This window comes from Mustela putorius, unplaced genomic scaffold (assembly GCF_011764305.1).
Source record: "Mustela putorius furo isolate JIRA1106 unplaced genomic scaffold, ASM1176430v1.1 tig00003913_pilon_pilon_pilon, whole genome shotgun sequence".
Lineage (NCBI taxonomy): Eukaryota > Metazoa > Chordata > Mammalia > Carnivora > Mustelidae > Mustela > Mustela putorius.
The window spans coordinates 5,180,312-5,197,500 of NW_025422060.1; the positions used below are offsets into that span (position 1 = coordinate 5,180,312).

Consider the following 17,189-nt stretch of genomic DNA (forward strand, 5'->3'; position numbering starts at 1 on the left):
ATCTCGGTTTGGCTTTCTGGGTTGTCAGGATCACCACTGTTTAATAGAACTTTAAATGATGATAGAAATATTTTATAATTTGTGCTTTCTGGTACAGCACTAGCCACATGTAGCTATTTAATATTGAAGTGTGGCTAATGTGACTGAGGTACTAAAATTTTAATTTAATTGATTTAAATTAGCTAATGGTTACTCTGTTGAACAATGCAGCTATGAATTGTTTTCGTTAGAGACCCAAAAAAACAAGTGTTTTGATTTTACAAACAGTATTTAATCTACTTTAGGATCTGCAGAAGCTCTGTTTACACTGCAATAACAGAAAAAACAGATCATGAAAGTCATTGGAGGGCCTATGGGTGTAAGAAACATGGGTATGGAGGTGTTAACATACACAGATTTTCATGAAGGAATCTAAATATTTTAATTAGTAATATTACAGAAGTGTAATGTAGGTCAAAGTAGAAAACGAACAATGATATAATATGTTCAATTCCACAAATATTTATTGGATTCCTATAGGCCAGATACCTTATTAAACTCAAAGCAGCGAGGGCAGGTTTGAGGTAGCCAAAGGGTCCCCTTTTGTACCTATCACAAATATCACTAATGGATGAGTGCATATTTTTTGAGGGCTTTTTCCCCCCATTTTAAGAGGCAGTATCAGAATGCTTTTCAGTAGAGTACTACAAACAGAGTTGGCATACAAGATGAACATGTTTACTGTCTTTGCAGAGATAAATAAGTCACAGTGCCTCTTCTCAAGGAGCTCCCTCATATTCTAATATTTATCAAGTAGAATATAAAGTATGTGTAGAAAACAGTACAAAAGAAGGGCATTGATCTACAATAGGAATATTTAACCTTGGTGCCACTGTTTTTAGGGATATTTGAATGCCTTGTAATTTATGTAGAATGTTACATGTTCACACAGTCTTTTTCTGGGAGAGGGTTCATAGCATCAATGAAAGATAAAAGTGGCTGGGAACCACTTCCTAATTGGAGGCAGTCGGGAAGGAATTCCACCGGACTTGAAGTCAGGCTATTTGCAGTCATTTGCTAGGTGGGCAGGCAGAAAACAGCCAATGTAAAGGCCTAAAGACATGAAATAAATAGCATGCTGTATGTAATAGGTGAAATTTGAGGGGTGCCTGACTGGCGCAGTTGGTAGGGCACATGGCTCTTGATCCTCAGGGTTGTGAGTTCAAGCCCCATGCTGGTGTAGAAATTACTTAAAAAAAAGAAAAGAAAAGAAATATATGAAATTTGATACTACTGCCTCATAGAGTACTGATGAGACTGGAGAGATGAAGTCAAAAAAGTCCTCATCAATGCTAAGGATTTGGATTCTGAGGTGATGGGAAGTTAAAAGGTATTAGGGAAAGGTGTGAGACATTTTGATATCAAGCTATTTAATAGTTTACATATTGTTAGCCTAGTTTAATTTTGATATATAATTGGCATTTGATAATACAGTTTAGAGCAGTGGTTCTTGGCCTTTTTTTCAAATCTTAACAAATATAAGAAATACATCACATTTCTGTCACCATGACAGTGATTGTCATGCAAAAAGAAGCCCTCTTAACAGAAGTGCACGCATTGAGAGATAGCTATTACTGTTATTGGCAGTGGCTTCTAACACTTCAGCTTTAAATACCATTCCCTAAGCATTTAGTAAAGTAGTTATATAATCTGTTAAGTGGGATTTAAATATTCTAGAAACAAATTTATTTAAAGATCTTTTATATTATATCAAACCATATGAAATCGCTGATATTTTATAATTTTTAGCTATCAATTATTCATATAGCTGAATCCAGTATATTTAATAATCTCTTAAGTTCTTAATAATGAGCTTCTAGTTTATTTGTTTTTGTGATAGGAGAAGGGGTCTCATCCATTGTCTTTTATGACTCTATGTCTTTATTAACAGTAACTTTAAATGTGGGAAACATAACTTTCTTCTTTCTTTAGAAAGTCTAGATTTTGTTTTTATCCAGACATCTGTTGAGAGGTTTTTTGTCAATGGATTCACATAGTAAATGATTGCTTATGGTTTCTTCTGTCAGCTTTTAGTTTGGATGCTGAACAGCCTGATTATGATTTGGATTCTGAAGATGAAGTATTTGTGAATAAACTGAAAAAGAAAATGGACATCTGCCCATTGCAATTTGAGGAGATGATTGACCGTCTAGAAAAAGGCAGTGGTCAACAGGTACAACTTCACTGTATATATAAGTATGTGTTTCCATATATATGGTAACAGGATAATGTGGGGTTAGGATAAGTGAGCAGACGCTGGAATCAACAATCATGAATTCACATCCCATTGCTGCCCAGTACTAACCTGTATAATCTTGAGTAATAAGTCTGAAAAAAAAAGGCTCTCTGCCTCAGTTTTCCCTTCTGTAAAATAGAGATGATAAACATGAAACGTGAAAATTAACTAAACCAATGTATATAAAGTGTCAGTGACTGACATGTATAAGGCACTCCACGTTTGCTATTGTTGATACAGTTGTTATTTTGATTATTGTCATTAAAGTTTGAAGTACTTTTGAACCTTAGATGAAAATGACATAATGATTTTACATTTAGCCAGTCAGTCTGCAGGAAGCCAAGCTGCTGCTAAAAGAAGACGATGAATTAATTAGAGAAGTTTATGAATACTGGATTAAAAAGAGAAAAAACTGTCGGGGGCCATCTCTTATCCCATCAGTAAAACAAGAAAAGCGAGATGGTTCCAGCACAAATGATCCTTATGTGGCTTTTAGAAGACGTACTGAAAAAATGCAGACTCGAAAAGTAAGTTTTTGTAATTTTTTTTTTGATGTAAGAAAAATTATTTATACTTATGAATATCTCTGTATTGGAAGGTTGTATTTTAATTTATATTTAAATACACTCTCTATACAAAATAATGAGAGAAGTATTAATTTAAAATGAATCAACCTTAGGATTCATTGCACAGCTATCAATGATAAATTTTAATGTTAAACTCTTTAAAAATCACATATAAAACTGATTTGCTGGTGGTCCATATTCCCTTTCATTGTCTTTAAATTCTAACCAGCCATACAAATATATGTATTCTTATATATTAGTAGCTGTGTTCAGAATGCCACTAGTTGGAAATGCTATTGACAAAAAGCAACTTCATATTTGCAGAATCGCAAGAATGATGAAGCCTCTTATGAAAAAATGCTTAAACTGCGTCGAGATCTGAGTCGGGCTGTTACTATTCTAGAGATGATAAAAAGAAGAGAAAAGAGTAAAAGGGAACTATTGCACTTAACACTGGAAATTATGGAAAAGAGGTAAAGTATACTTTAATATGGTCAGGAAGTATGGTACCATTAGCATTTTGTGTATTAGGGTATGGTACTTAAGCAATTAACCCTAGAAAATACCTTCCTTTAATAATAAGTGGAGACTTATATGTGTGATATGATACACTTTGGATAATTTTACATGTGTTTCTCTTTATTTTCATTAAAATTGATTGGGTTCAGTAAAATTAAAATATGGCAGGTATAATCTTATTCTTTTGTCTTCATTTGAGTTAAGAGCAGGGCTGGGAGGGAGAGGACATTTGTCAATTCTAAAGTTTTTAATTTACTTTCTAGATGGTACTGATTTTTTTTTTTAACACCTGCTGGGATTTTCAACAGAAGTAAAAAGAGGGGAGGAGGAAAGTCCCATTGTCTTAACATTCATCCATTTGTCAATGTACACAGTGAAAATTTCAAGCCTCACTCCCCTGTTTCCTAGTCAGTATCTCCGAAGAAAACCACTATTAAGTTTCTCATAATTCATTTTAGGGAAATTAGTTTTAGGGCACAAATAATTCAAATTACCAGAAAGTTCCTCAGCACCATTTTAGGCATTAATTTCAGCATCTCCACCAAATCTTTCACCAAAATTGCTAAGTTAAAATTCAAACCTTTGTTTTTTCCCAGAGTCATCTATTTATGGTGCAAATATAAAGCTATAAGCCAAAAACTAAACAGAACAAAACAAAAGATTATGTAATCTTTTTTTTTTTAATTTTTTTTTTTAAGATTTTTATTTATTTGACAGAGAGAGATCACAAGTAGACGGAGAGGCAGGCAGAGAGAGAGAGAGAGGGAAGCAGGCTCCCTGCTGAGCAGAGAGCCCAATGCGGGACTCGATCCCAGGACCCTGAGATCATGACCTGAGCCGAAGGCAGTGGCTTAAGCCACTGAGCCACCCAGGTGCCCCTGTAATCTTTATTTTTAATAAGCATTCAGCAAATTGTCAGAGTTTAATCTTACCTTAAGTATACTTGGTGTTTATAATCACATCTCAGTTAGGTGTTGAAAGTCCTAAGAATTTACAGAATTAACTTTAACTTTTGCAGCTTTCTTTTTTATAATTTCAGGTATAATTTGGGTGACTACAATGGAGAGATCGTGTCCGAGGTTATGGCACAGAGACAGCCAATGAAACCTACTTATGCCATCCCCATCATCCCTATTACTAATAGCAGTCAATTTAAACATCAAGAAGCAATGGATGTGAAGGAATTCAAAGCAAATAAGGTGATAAACATTTTTGTGATAATAGTAGCTGATAACAGAATGGCATTTTATCATTAGAGTGAAAAAGAAAAATACATATAAACCCTACCATAAAATATGCTGCAAAGTCAGCTTTTGATTCAGGACAGAACGATGCACCAGTAGGAATTGTAAAGACAGATACCATGTAGATGAACTTTTTAATAATTTACTTTTCCCAAAAAGAACCATAATGCCATAAACTACAATGCACCAGTAGGAATTGTAAAGACAGATACCATATAGATGAACTTTTTAATAATATACTTTTCCCCAAAAGAACCATAGTGCCATAAACTACCTAAAACTTGATACAAATATTTGCCATATGTACACAACCATAATAACTTCCCATGATCTTTTTCTTTCCAACAAGTATCTTTCTTGCCTTGTGCATACTTCATACTACTTCTAACCTTTGTTTGATGTCTGTCACCTGCATACATATTTTTTTTTTTTTAAGAAGATTTTATTTATTTATTTATTTGACAGAGATCACAAGTAGGCAGAGAGAGAGAGAAGGAAACGGGCTCTCCACTGAGCAGAGAGCCCAATGTGGGACTCAGTCCCAGGACCCTGAGATCATGACCTGAGCCGAAGGCAGAGGCTTAACCACTGAGCCACCCAGACGCCCTGCATACATATTTCTAACAAGCACTGTGTTCATCAGCTCAGTCACTCTTGCTTCTGTATATTATCCTTGTGTTGTCCCTATTTCATGATTTCATCTCTTTATCGCCTAAAGCTGTCCAGATTCACTCCAGAAAGCCATTATTACTTAGCTACCAAATCCTTACTTTTTTTTTTCCATAACACCTCCACATTATAAGTTATCTGAGATTTGCTTTATGTATATGTAAAATTACTTGCATTATTATTTTCCCAAACTTGATTTATTACTCTTTAGAATAAAGATTAGATCCCTTTTTTTAATTCTCTCCTAGAATTTTAATAGAAAATTAAGAAAAAGGAACAGGAGCCAGTGGAAATTACTAACTGCAGTTACAGGATCTCAAAGTTGAAGAACTGTTCTCTTCTTTTACTTCAAGTGCAACAAAATATTTTATGAGATTATGTTTAGGTTGTAGGAACATTACCCATGTTTCACAGAGACCAACCTAAAAGATTTTACAATGCAAGATGACAAAACATAAGCATTTTACATGTCTTCTGATTATGAATGACTTCATTATAGCTCTAAACTTTTTTTTTAATTTTTCTTACTTTTTTTAATTCATTATTTTTATTAACATGTAATGTATTATTTGCACCAAGGGTACAGGTCTGTGAATTGTCAGGCTTACACATTTCCCAGCACTCACCACATCACATACCCTCCCCAATGTCCATAACCCAACCACCCTCAGCTCTAAACTTCTTTTTTTTAAACTTAACCCAAAGTACAGGTTTGTTGAACATGGTTTCTAGTTTTGATTCATATATGACTTCATTGCAGCAAGATAAGGCCGATCTTATCCGACCTAAACGTAAATACGAAAAGAAGCCCAAAGTCTTACCATCGTCTGCTGCTGCTACTCCTCAACAGACGAGTCCTGCTGCACTGCCAGTCTTTAATGCTAAAGATCTAAATCAGTATGACTTTCCCAGCTCAGATGAAGAACCACTCTCCCAGGTAAAGATAACGAATTTCTCTGTGAGTATAGAGGAGAAATGGAGGAAGTCACACGTTTTGACTCACTTCATTTTATTTTAAAGGTTTTGTCTGGCTCTTCGGAAGCTGAAGAAGACAATGATCCCGATGGTCCTTTTGCTTTCCGTAGGAAAGCAGGCTGTCAGTACTATGCTGTAAGTTTCAAGTTCTCTTTTTAAATAACAAACTGTTCACCTTTAACTGACAAACTAAAATAATTTGGATTTTTTTTTTTTTTTTTAGCCTCATTTAGACCAAACTGGCAACTGGCCTTGGACTAGTCCTAAAGATGGAGGATTAGGGGATGTACGATATAGATACTGCTTAACTACCCTCACCGTACCCCAAAGGTGTATTGGATTTGCACGAAGACGGGTTGGGCGTGGTGGAAGGTAAGTATTTCTGTATTCCTAGCATAGGGACAGTAGGGACATAGACAGTAGGGTAATCAAATCTAGAGCTTAAAGAGAGGGAATCCTTCTAAATATGCTCATTTGTTTCCATTTTCTGTTCTTAACTGATTTTTGACTGAAATGCTTAAAGAAACTGCAGAAAGTTGTTTCAGAAGTTCTGGGAGATATTAGGACAAAGGGTTGAATAAGCTAAGAAATGTCATGTAACTAGTACACTAAGTTGTTTAACTCCTCAGTGAAAAGGCTCCAGAATGTGGCGGTTGGGCGTCTGACTCTCGGTTTCAGCTCAGGTCATAATTGCTGGGTCGTGAGGTGGAACCCTACGTGGGGCTCCACACTCAGGGCTCAGCACGGAGTCTGCTTGAGATACTCTGTCTCTCCCTCTGCTCCTCCCCCCGCATGCTGTGTATGTCTCACTCTTTCTCCTTGTCTCAAATAAATAAATAAAATCTTTAAAAAAAAAAAAAAGTTCCAGGATCCATGCACGACCTTTGACACCCCAGTTTATCAGGATCTAATTAACTCTTCTTCTTTTGTACCTCTATATGCCTTTATGTGAGAATTTGTGTGGGAGGCAGGAAGGAATTACAGAGCACATGAAAGTGAAAAAAAGAAAGATGTAGGTGAAAAAAAAAGGCAGAACATAATAGCAGTGTGTTTTCAGAAAGAAACTTTAGGCCGTAATTTATAGTGAATTATGGCTTATACATGTTTCTTTTATTTATCAAATCTTATTTGCTGTTTTTAATCACCTAAACATTGGTTTAGAATTGTCTGGGCACTGAAATATATTTTATTTAATGCTTTACCCCCATTATTATGTTGGCATCAATAGTAGTGAAAATTCTATATGTTGGCTATATTTTATTCTATACTAGCATTAGTTCTAGTATTTTAAAATAGAATCCTTTGTAAATATATAAATAACATAAAAATATATCTTCTAGAGTAGTGGATTAGAAGAATATATCTTCTAAAGTAGTATCTTCTTTTATCAATAAGAAATTTTAGTGGCATAAGATTTCCCAAAGATCACATAACCTAGTACTGCTTTTCTTCTACCTCCCCTACCCCTGGGCAGGGGGCGGGGGGAGTTTTGCTTAATAGGGAACAAATATTTGGAAAGTGTTTTGGTGCTTTGAAATGGAAATAAAAATCTTTGGTTCAACAACAGTTTGGAAAGAAAAATAATCTCATGTTTTATCAGTTAACTTCTACTGATAGACCAACTCAGGAACTGTTAGAAGGCACTTGCTAATGTAAAATGAGTAGTGTACCTTATTCTTTAAGGTGAATTACTCTCTTATTTAATCAGATCATTATAAAGTAAAAACTTTTATCAGAAATTGAGAATTTACAAAAAAAATTTGAGAATGTAGCTATTATAGGGCAAAATACTGAAATAATCAAATTTACAACTTACGGCTTTGGGGAATTGGGAGGGTCTTTTTTATATAATTTTTGAATAACTATTTTACATATATGTTCCTGCCTTATTTTTAATAGGGTCTTACTGGACAGAGCTCACTCAGACTATGACAGTATGTTTCGCCATCTGGATTTGGAAATGCTTTCCTCTCCACAACATTCTCCAGTCAATCAGTTTGCCAATACCTCAGAAACAAATACCTCGGACAAATCTTTCTCTAAAGACCTCAGTCAGATACTAGTCAATATCAAATCATGTAGATGGCGGCATTTTAGGCCTCGGACACCATCCCTACATGACAGTGACAATGATGAACTCTCCTGTAGAAAATTATATAGGAGTATAAATCGAACAGGAACAGCACAACCCGGGACCCAGACATGCAGTACCTCCACGCAAAGTAAAAGTAGCAGTGGTTCAGCACATTTTGGTATGTTTATTTGTTATGGTGTACATTTCTATAGAAATGTCAGAGTCATCCATTTTCTGAATATGTGGTTTATTAAGGCTAAAAGTTCCTTTCTCTCAAAATAATGAGAAAAAAAGGACCTAGGTTAAGTATCTTTTTGAATTCTGTTTGTACATGTGTTTTCACTTAAACACACCCACATGCAAAGGTGATTTATTACTACTTAATGTATGACATTTGTTTCCTGGATACAGTCTGTGAACCCACAATTCACAATTCAGCAGCTATATTTTCAAAGAGTACAAAAAGAAAATGGGCCATTAATTATGACTATTTTATGCTTGGACACTAATCTAGTCTTTTATTTAAACTGTTTAAAAGTAGACCAGCAAGTTAGGAGATATGTAAAAGCCTTATCCGCTGACAGTAATGCAGAATAATTTATGAAAGAAACTAATTTTTCAGGGAACAATACTTAAAGGATTATTTTAATTTTTTAGGATTATTATAATTTTGGAAACATTTCCAGATAACATCTACTTTAGCATTATGATTACATTGTGTAATGTTTCTAAAATAAATGCTATTTTTAAATATTCTTAAAATTTTAGTTTTCTCTTTGAAAGCATAGATCTGTGTTATTTAAGGCATGTAGGCTACAGAAATTCACTGTTAAAATTATGTTACCACAGATTTTTGTAAAGGTAATTTAAACACAGATTTTGAAGGGACTGTAAAGATACTTATTGTGTCACCCTAATCATCTGGTAAGGCTCTAGTTAAACCTTATAATAAATACGAAATGTGCTGCTTATTCCTAAAGATTTCCAGAAAAGTTTCCATAAACTAATTTACTTTGTGTTTGGAAAACAAGTCTGTGAAATTTAAGTCTTTAGCTTGTAAGAAAAATAATCACATTTTAGAATTCAACTAGAAGATAATTTAAATTATCCTGAGTCCTAATGGATTAGGATAGTCCCATTAACTTCAGAGTGTATACTTTTGGAGAGTCAGTTTCTTTTAGCTATTATAGTCCTAAAAATCAAAGTAAAGCACTTTTCAATATGAAGGATGATTTGTATAGTGTGCAAGTTTAGAGATTTTAAAAGTGTAAACTTGCAATATGTTTTTCTTGGTAGATATTTAAGCTGTGTAAATTCCTTGAGATTTCTTGTAGAAAACTGTCATGTTTCATCAATCCCCGTATTCTTGCCCCTTAAAGTAGAGAACTTGAGGGGTGCCTGGCGACTCAGTCAGTGGAGCATGAGACTCTTGATCTCTGGGCTGTGAGTTCATACTCCACGTTGGTATAGAGATTACTTTAAAAAGTAAAATCTTTAAAAAAAAAAATAGAGATCTTTTAATGATCTTTTTCCTGTAAATTGTTTTGCTATACTACATAAGTAAACATCGATATTATGAAAAAACTACTTGATTTGTATTTTCCAAAGAATATTAAAAAGTGAACATTGAACCAGTAGTATTACCAAAAGTTTAGCTGAAAAACAATTTTTAGTAATTGTGTGATTTTCTTTTTAATGGTGTCCTCCCCCATATAATGTGATACAACCTTTAAAGAGTGGGTTTATCAATTTTTTTGTTGCACGTAATTGTTTTCAATTTTCCCTTAATTTTTACTAGATCTTTTGTATACTTAGAGAATAGATACCTACAGATTGCTATTTTGTAATGCTTTATTCTTTCCTATTTGTGAATATTCCAAAAACCTAAAGCTCTTCTCTTTATGCTCTACAAAGTATATTATAGTAGAGGCCCTATCATATGTACATTTAACTTAAGTGAATTCAGCTATAGGTCCCTGGAGAAGAAAATAAAATTTTAACAGTTCAGAAGTTATACAGAGTTCTGAATACAATGTTACTGCAAGAATATGTTGTCCAGAGTGGGCCACTCTGGGAATGGCAAAAGTGAATCTGTTATTGTTGCTCTCAGAGTGTCTGTGCCTCCATTTTTGCCTCATTCTGAGGCTGAGCATCGCACCTCCATCTGTGTAATTGTAATTTTAAAGATAAATTTTTCTGTATAGCATGGCCCCCAAATACAAGCCTGACTATGTCATCTGGTACTCAGCCACAGAACCTGATCTAGTCTGATACCAGAGGAAAAACAGTCTTTGCTGTGTTGATTGAGAGATACACCCATCATGGGAGACTCTAAAGGAATATTCAAGGCTTAATTTTTACGATACTGACTTTAGAACTTAACTACTATATGAGATAGGAGTCAGTTGATACATACTTACTTGTCTGCTGCTTAAGCCAAATACTTTGATTTAGCCATTTTTTATTAGTCATTATTTTAAATACTAATATTTTTATATATGCTATGGCATAATGATGCCCTCTGGACTGATTTTCCGTTTTCTGAATACCACCTGTAAGAGCCCATTTTTTCTCATTTTCAAATAGGAAATTCTAAATGAGGATATCAAGAGCCCGTTATTTTTAGTAAAGGGCATGAACACACCAACCTTGTAGCTTCTGGTGCTCAGAATTTTTTTGCTTGCTTCCCAGTCTTGGCCATTTTGCATAGTTGTGTGGCCAGATGGGTAACCTGGTTAGTCAGGTGCTAGAGTGCTTGATCTGGACAACACACAGCAGAATGACACAATGTTGAGGACCTTGGTGAGACTTAAATATATGTGTGTTTAGAATTTCCAGGACTAGATTTTAGTACTTATGAACAAATTATGTATGTATTGTATTTTAATAATCTTGAGTTAATATGTGATTGGGACAGTTTCCGAATACAGTCTACTGTGTTTTGTTTTGTTTTGTTTCCTTTTAATCTATAAAAGTACCTTTGAAAATTTAGTGTTTGTTCAGTGATTATTTATTTGTTTGTGTTTAAGCTTAGGGGATATGATATGTCAGAATTAATACACTTCTCATAATTAGAATGCTATAATTTATAAAGACTAAATAGAAAAGTGATTTTTAAACCACCATTATATGTTCAGGATTTGAATTCCCAGTTCCCACTGAAATTTCATTAGTGTTCTAAGTAATTTTCCTAAGCTCACATATCTCTACTAAAGATTTGGTTTATTTTCATAAATTAATAGAATATATGTAGCTGGCATGATAACTTCTATGTCTCGGGATTTGTAGCTAGCTTTAATACATTCTACTTCATAAAATTTGTAACACTCAGTTTCCAAAGGAACTCTAGGTTCAAGCATTGAGTATTTTCATGGTTAGAGTTTATAAATCCGTAGGACCTTAATCCTTATCCAAGTGTGTCTCACAGTTCAAAATTACACCCTTAGCAGGATGTGAAGTAGCACCCATAGTAGTAGAATTGATAGTTCTATAGTTCTATATGTTCTATAGTTCTATATGCCATGTGCTGAAGTGCAAGATCAGACCACAGATAATCTCATATTCAAGTAATTCGCAGCCAGATGAATTCAGATTAATTCATGTTTGGCCATCTAAGGAAATACACCATATTTTTCTTTTCAGGTTGGATTTCTGGGTGGCTGTTAAGTGCTTATGAACCTCAAAACTATCATTCAAACTTACTGGCTCAGGGATCATACTTTAATACTCTCTGAAGTCGTTTTATTTTATATTTATTTCTTTAAAGTTACCTTTTCCTGTATTAAAATAATTCTCTGCCTGTGTACTGCTCAAAGAAATTTCTAATCAAGTGTTGTCTTTTAAAATAGGTGTTTAGGTTTATTGGGTTTTTCTGGGGTTTGTTTTTTGTTGTTTTTTTTTTACTAACAAAACATTGTATATCTTAGTGATCTTAAATCTGTCTTCTCAAACTGGATTTTCAGATTGTTGATTTTTTTCTAAGTACCTGTCACCCTCACCTACTCCCACTTTTGATTATCCATTGGTCTGCTTCAGCTGTGGGAATGTGACTTAAAGGGCAACAGCCTGACCTATTCTAGGTGTTGGTGTGCCTCACCGTAGTTTCCTGTCCGTGTGGACTGGTAACATCTTAACTTACTTCACCTGAATTTCTACTCCAGAGAATTGTTAGCAACTACCAAACAATGGTAGTTTCTGACCTTTGTCTAGATACCTTAGGGAGGGGAGATTCAACAATTTTCTAGATCAGGTTATTCTAGAGTTGGGAATCTCATTTAAAAGTTTGTCTATATATGAACAAAAGCTGCCTCCTTAAATTTAAATCTGCAGGTTCCTCTTTTGCCCTTAGAAGCATCCTGAATAAATTTTTAGTCACATCCCTCACATGACTCTTCTCCCATACCTAGACAGGTGTGGTTTTTTTTTTTTTTTTTAGCTCTTGATTCATACTGGTGGGTACATTAAAAGTTTAATTATTTCTTGTAAGGAATACTAAATCTAAAACTTTGGTCTGCTTCTTTTTATATTTAAAATTTCAATGATTTGGGGATGGGCTCCCCCCTTCTATTATTATCTATCTTTATGACCTCAGTTGAAAGTTTCTTCATCTTTAGTGTGAAGTTGTAGGAGGAAATCACCAAGGACGCCTCCCGACCTAAAAATTTGGGGTTCTATGAAATGCTTCTGCTTCTAGGTTTGGTCATCTGTCCATGAAACCATGCTATCCATCTTCATGTTAATTGCAAACTTGACTACCACACCCTATCTGGAGGTAGACCTAGAACCGTAGCACTTTCTACCTTGATAGAGATTAGGGAAATATGGTCATTTCTATTTATTTCTGCTTAGCATTTGATTAGACTTTGAATTATAATGCCATCTGAAGTCCTCAGTTTTCTGTATAAAAACAGTATAAAACCCAGTTCAGATTGTATTTGCCCAAATTTACATCTTACCTTTGTCCAGGCTTTCCAGCTTACTCAGACAGCCTTTTGGATTGGAGATTTATTTCTCAGAAAAAATATAAAATCCTTGCATCACTTTGCTGAAAAGGGCTTTAGTGATCACCTAACTTAGATCTAAGTATTTTGGATGAACATAACTGAGCCCCTAAAAGTTTAGTTACTTGCCCAGGTATACTCGGCTAGTTATGATAGAGATGGGAACTTAAAAAAAATCAAGGTCTCTTGGCCCCTAGGCCCATGGATTTTATTACCATCATTTTCAGCTTATATGTTGCTCCGTATATACAGTTACTCTAGATCATTTATGAAAAATGCCTGTGGAAAACTTTGTAATTAGTTCCATTATTATTTATTAGTATTAGTTGCATTTTTATTTCTAAATCTTGTGTTAGGAAGAAGTTAATAGTTGTTTAAAAGCGTACTTCACAAGACCCTCAGAGACCAAGGATTAAAATGTTGACTTAAACTAGGGAGGAAATGTTTGGAACTTTCTTCAAGTTTCTAATTTATTATTGCTAATAAAGCATACACAAACATAAAGTTCTAAATAGTATTTTCATTCATATAAGTGGAGTTTTTTGTAAATAGAGCTTCAGTGAATGCTAAATTACTGTTTTTGTAGATAAATAATGACCTGACCTAGTAGGAATGATCCTTTTTTTAAAAAAAATTATTGAACATGCCCTGCTAGGAAATTCAAGACTTAGGCAACTCACTCAAACTTAGGAAGTTAAAGTGTAAATCTCAAAAACATACTAGAAAAACTATTTAATAAACTAAGGATCTTTAGGTTTAAACAGTTGCTTTTTATGGATTTTTTTTAAAACATAGATAAATGTTACATTTATTATAAAGAATCAGGGCAGCATTGATTTTTCTATTTTTTTTCAAATTTTGAGTCAGCACATTTCTATTATATGGAAATGGTCATTTTGACACAAAATTACTTTATGTCAATATTTAGAAGTTATCCTATTGTCAATAAAAGTCTTCCCTTTAGTATACAGATCTGAGAATTACAACATAGTAGGGAAAGAAACGCATCAAAGGACTGATATCAGCTAAAGTTTTTACAACAACAAATTACGTTTTTGGTCTTGTAGCCCAAGAACTTAGTTCAAGTGTAAAGCCTGTGTAAACACTAATAATTTCTGGAGTTCTATTAAATATCATTTCATAATTTTCTGATCCATTCAGAATATGGTAGAATTTCTACCTAAACATTTTGTAGTGGTACTACTCAGAAAACCTGTATCATGGAAGATAAAGATGCTTTATGAGTTATGAGTGAAAATTATAAAACGTGATGAAGTGATATTCTTGTCAACTAAATCATTAAAATGCAACTAAAGACAACAAATTAGGTGAAAATGTTTTGAAAACATTAAACTTTAGATAGAGGAAATTTGCATTGCATGATTTATAGATTCCCTGGTATTCAGGGATGCATGATAACCTTTTTTGTGTTTTGAAATAATCCTTACCCAAACATCACAGGTTTCTTAAAGAAGCCTTTAAAGTCAGATGTTGTGATTGTATGTGCCCTTTTTTTTTTCCTTTTTTTAATTGGCAAAAATAAGAAAAAGAAAAAGGTTTCCTTTTTAAAAACTGCACACACTTTTTTGGGGGGTAATAAATGAACATTTTTTTGTTTGTTTTTTTTAGAACTGAGCTCTCCATAGACAAACATAAGTAGCATAACACAGTGTCTTTCCTCAGACATCATTCTGTACAGTAAATCAACATAAACAACTCCGTTCTTATTGACTGGATTTTTTCCAGGTGGGTTAATTGGGTGGGGAAAATTAATTAACCTTAACATTTGGAGCCTCTTTTCTTCCTGTTAAAGGATGAGTTCTTTAAAAAAAAATAAAATAAAGGTAATAAACCAACAACCTTATATTCCATGTAGAGGGAATGTATGTAATGGCTGAAATTAGAAAAAATGCAAACAATTAGTATTGATAAACAGAACTGTTAGGGATCATCTGAATGCATTGGGACAGTAATATGAGTAAACGAGAAACCAAATGGTGACTATCAGATTTCTTCTCAAGCTCAGTGCAAAGTTCAATTCCAAATAAGTGGATTTAAAAAGCTGGATTACCTTTTTACACTGTCTAGCACAAGTGTCACAGCTTACAAAAATAATGGTTCTGAAACTTGAGAAGTAGAGTTCTCTTTCCTATGTTGTTATAACTCGGGAAGTTTATAATTTCATGTTGCTTTGAACTCAAGCCACTCCAGTTAAATGTGGTTGTAAAAATGTGGAATTTTTCCTATGGAAGTGATCTTTAGCAGGATCATGAGCCTTTGTCAGATACTTTAATTTTGCACAAAAGTTTTTTTAATGCTGAAATTTGTTTTGGTGCTATAAGATGTGTGTGCTCTGTACGTTTTTATAAAGTGTTTTCCTTGTTTTATGTTCAGCATTTACAGCCGAACAATACCAGCAACATCAACAGCAACTGGCACTAATGCAGAAACAGCAGCTTGCACAAATTCAGCAACAGCAAGCAAATAGTAATTCCTCCACCACCACTGCACAGGTGAGGGATTTGTCTGTCTTATGATTATCCCTCATTGTTTCCCACCAGAGTTCATCTCTAATTACCAACTGTTGTCATAGAACCTTGCATCTAACCAGCAGAAAAGTGGCTTTCGCCTGAATCTACATCATAGCCATTCTATACAGGGTTTAGAAAGAACATTACAGGTGAGTATGGAAGCTGTTGCCTCTGCTCCCTATTTTTAAAAAGTAAAAACGAAGAAGCATAGTTAAATGAGATCAAGACGCTGTCTTCCAAGTCTATCCTATAGACTGAATTTACCTCTTTAATATATAACCCCACCCAGCTCATTATGTTGGATATTTTAATTAATATTAAAATTTATTTGAAGTTATCATACTAAACCTCTTTTACTATTAAATCACTTTTAAACCTCAAGCATGATAAGTGTTTGCCATTTAAACACACGTAAGGCTTAAAGACTAAAGTTCAAATCTCAGGATCTTGGAGGAAAAATTCATTTAAAAAAACTCAAGGAGCCTCTTAATTTTTAGATCAAGTTATGATATGATATTTTGTTACTTCTGTTCTAAAGGGATAGTTTTCTTACTGTCCCAAAGGTGCCTTTGTTTATATATGTATATATGTGTAAGTTAGGTGAAAGAAGCTTACATATTCATTTTTCATTTTACGTATTTGCAAATCACTGAAATGTCTTACTAGCGTATTTCTTGTCTGACACTTTGTGTCAGAGGTTTACTGTTTCCACATTATAGGTTTCTTTTCGTAATAGACTGGTCCATATTACATATTGTCACATATGAAAACCAAAATTCATAATGTCTGAGCTCCTAGATCACTTGAGCATTCTTCAAATTTGTGACTATCAAAAGAAATGAATATATTTCAGTGGTTTGCTACTCTGGTTTATATTCGGACTGTTTGTGGATTACCTGTGTAACTTTAATGTTAATTCATTAGACCAAGCAATGCTTAGATTTGTTTTGTATTTTCTGTTTAGGGTTTTGTTTCCAAGACTTTGGATTCTGCTAGTGCTCAATTTGCTGCTTCTGCTTTGGTGACATCAGAACAACTGATGGGATTCAAGATGAAGGATGATGTGGTGCTTGGAATTGGGGTGAATGGCGTCCTTCCAGCCTCAGGTAAAGATAAAGACATTTAGGGGCACCTGGGTGAATCGGTTGAGCATCCGACTCTTGATTTCAGCTCAGGTCATGACCTCAGAGTCATTTGATTGAGCCCCGCAAGCCCTGCCTTGGACTCCGCGCTCAGCAGGGAGTCTCCTTGAGATTCTCTCCCTCTCCCCTCCATTGCTACACACACATGGGTGTGCACCCTCTCTCTAAAATAAATCTCTCTCTAAAATAAATAA

General features: G+C 34.2%; 1 protein-coding gene across 5 annotated transcripts in view; it reads left to right on the forward strand.

The window, feature by feature from the left end:
• Nucleotides 1-17,189, forward strand: part of EPC1 (enhancer of polycomb homolog 1) — a 90,261-nt gene that overhangs the window by 69,466 nt on the left and 3,606 nt on the right. For 3 of the 5 annotated variants that reach the window (XM_013048633.2, XM_013048635.2, XM_004777871.3), the window contains 11 exons: nt 2,067-2,212; nt 2,596-2,802; nt 3,166-3,314; nt 4,400-4,559; nt 6,034-6,210; nt 6,294-6,383; nt 6,472-6,620; nt 8,148-8,500; nt 15,717-15,835; nt 15,916-16,002; nt 16,818-16,959. In XM_013048633.2, coding sequence (XP_012904087.1) covers nt 2,067-2,212; nt 2,596-2,802; nt 3,166-3,314; nt 4,400-4,559; nt 6,034-6,210; nt 6,294-6,383; nt 6,472-6,620; nt 8,148-8,500; nt 15,717-15,835; nt 15,916-16,002; nt 16,818-16,959 — 1,779 coding nt within the window. The remainder of the gene's footprint in view (nt 1-2,066; nt 2,213-2,595; nt 2,803-3,165; nt 3,315-4,399; nt 4,560-6,033; nt 6,211-6,293; nt 6,384-6,471; nt 6,621-8,147; nt 8,501-15,716; nt 15,836-15,915; nt 16,003-16,817; nt 16,960-17,189) is intronic. The other 2 variants (XM_013048634.2, XM_004777872.3) reach the window with 1 other exon arrangement.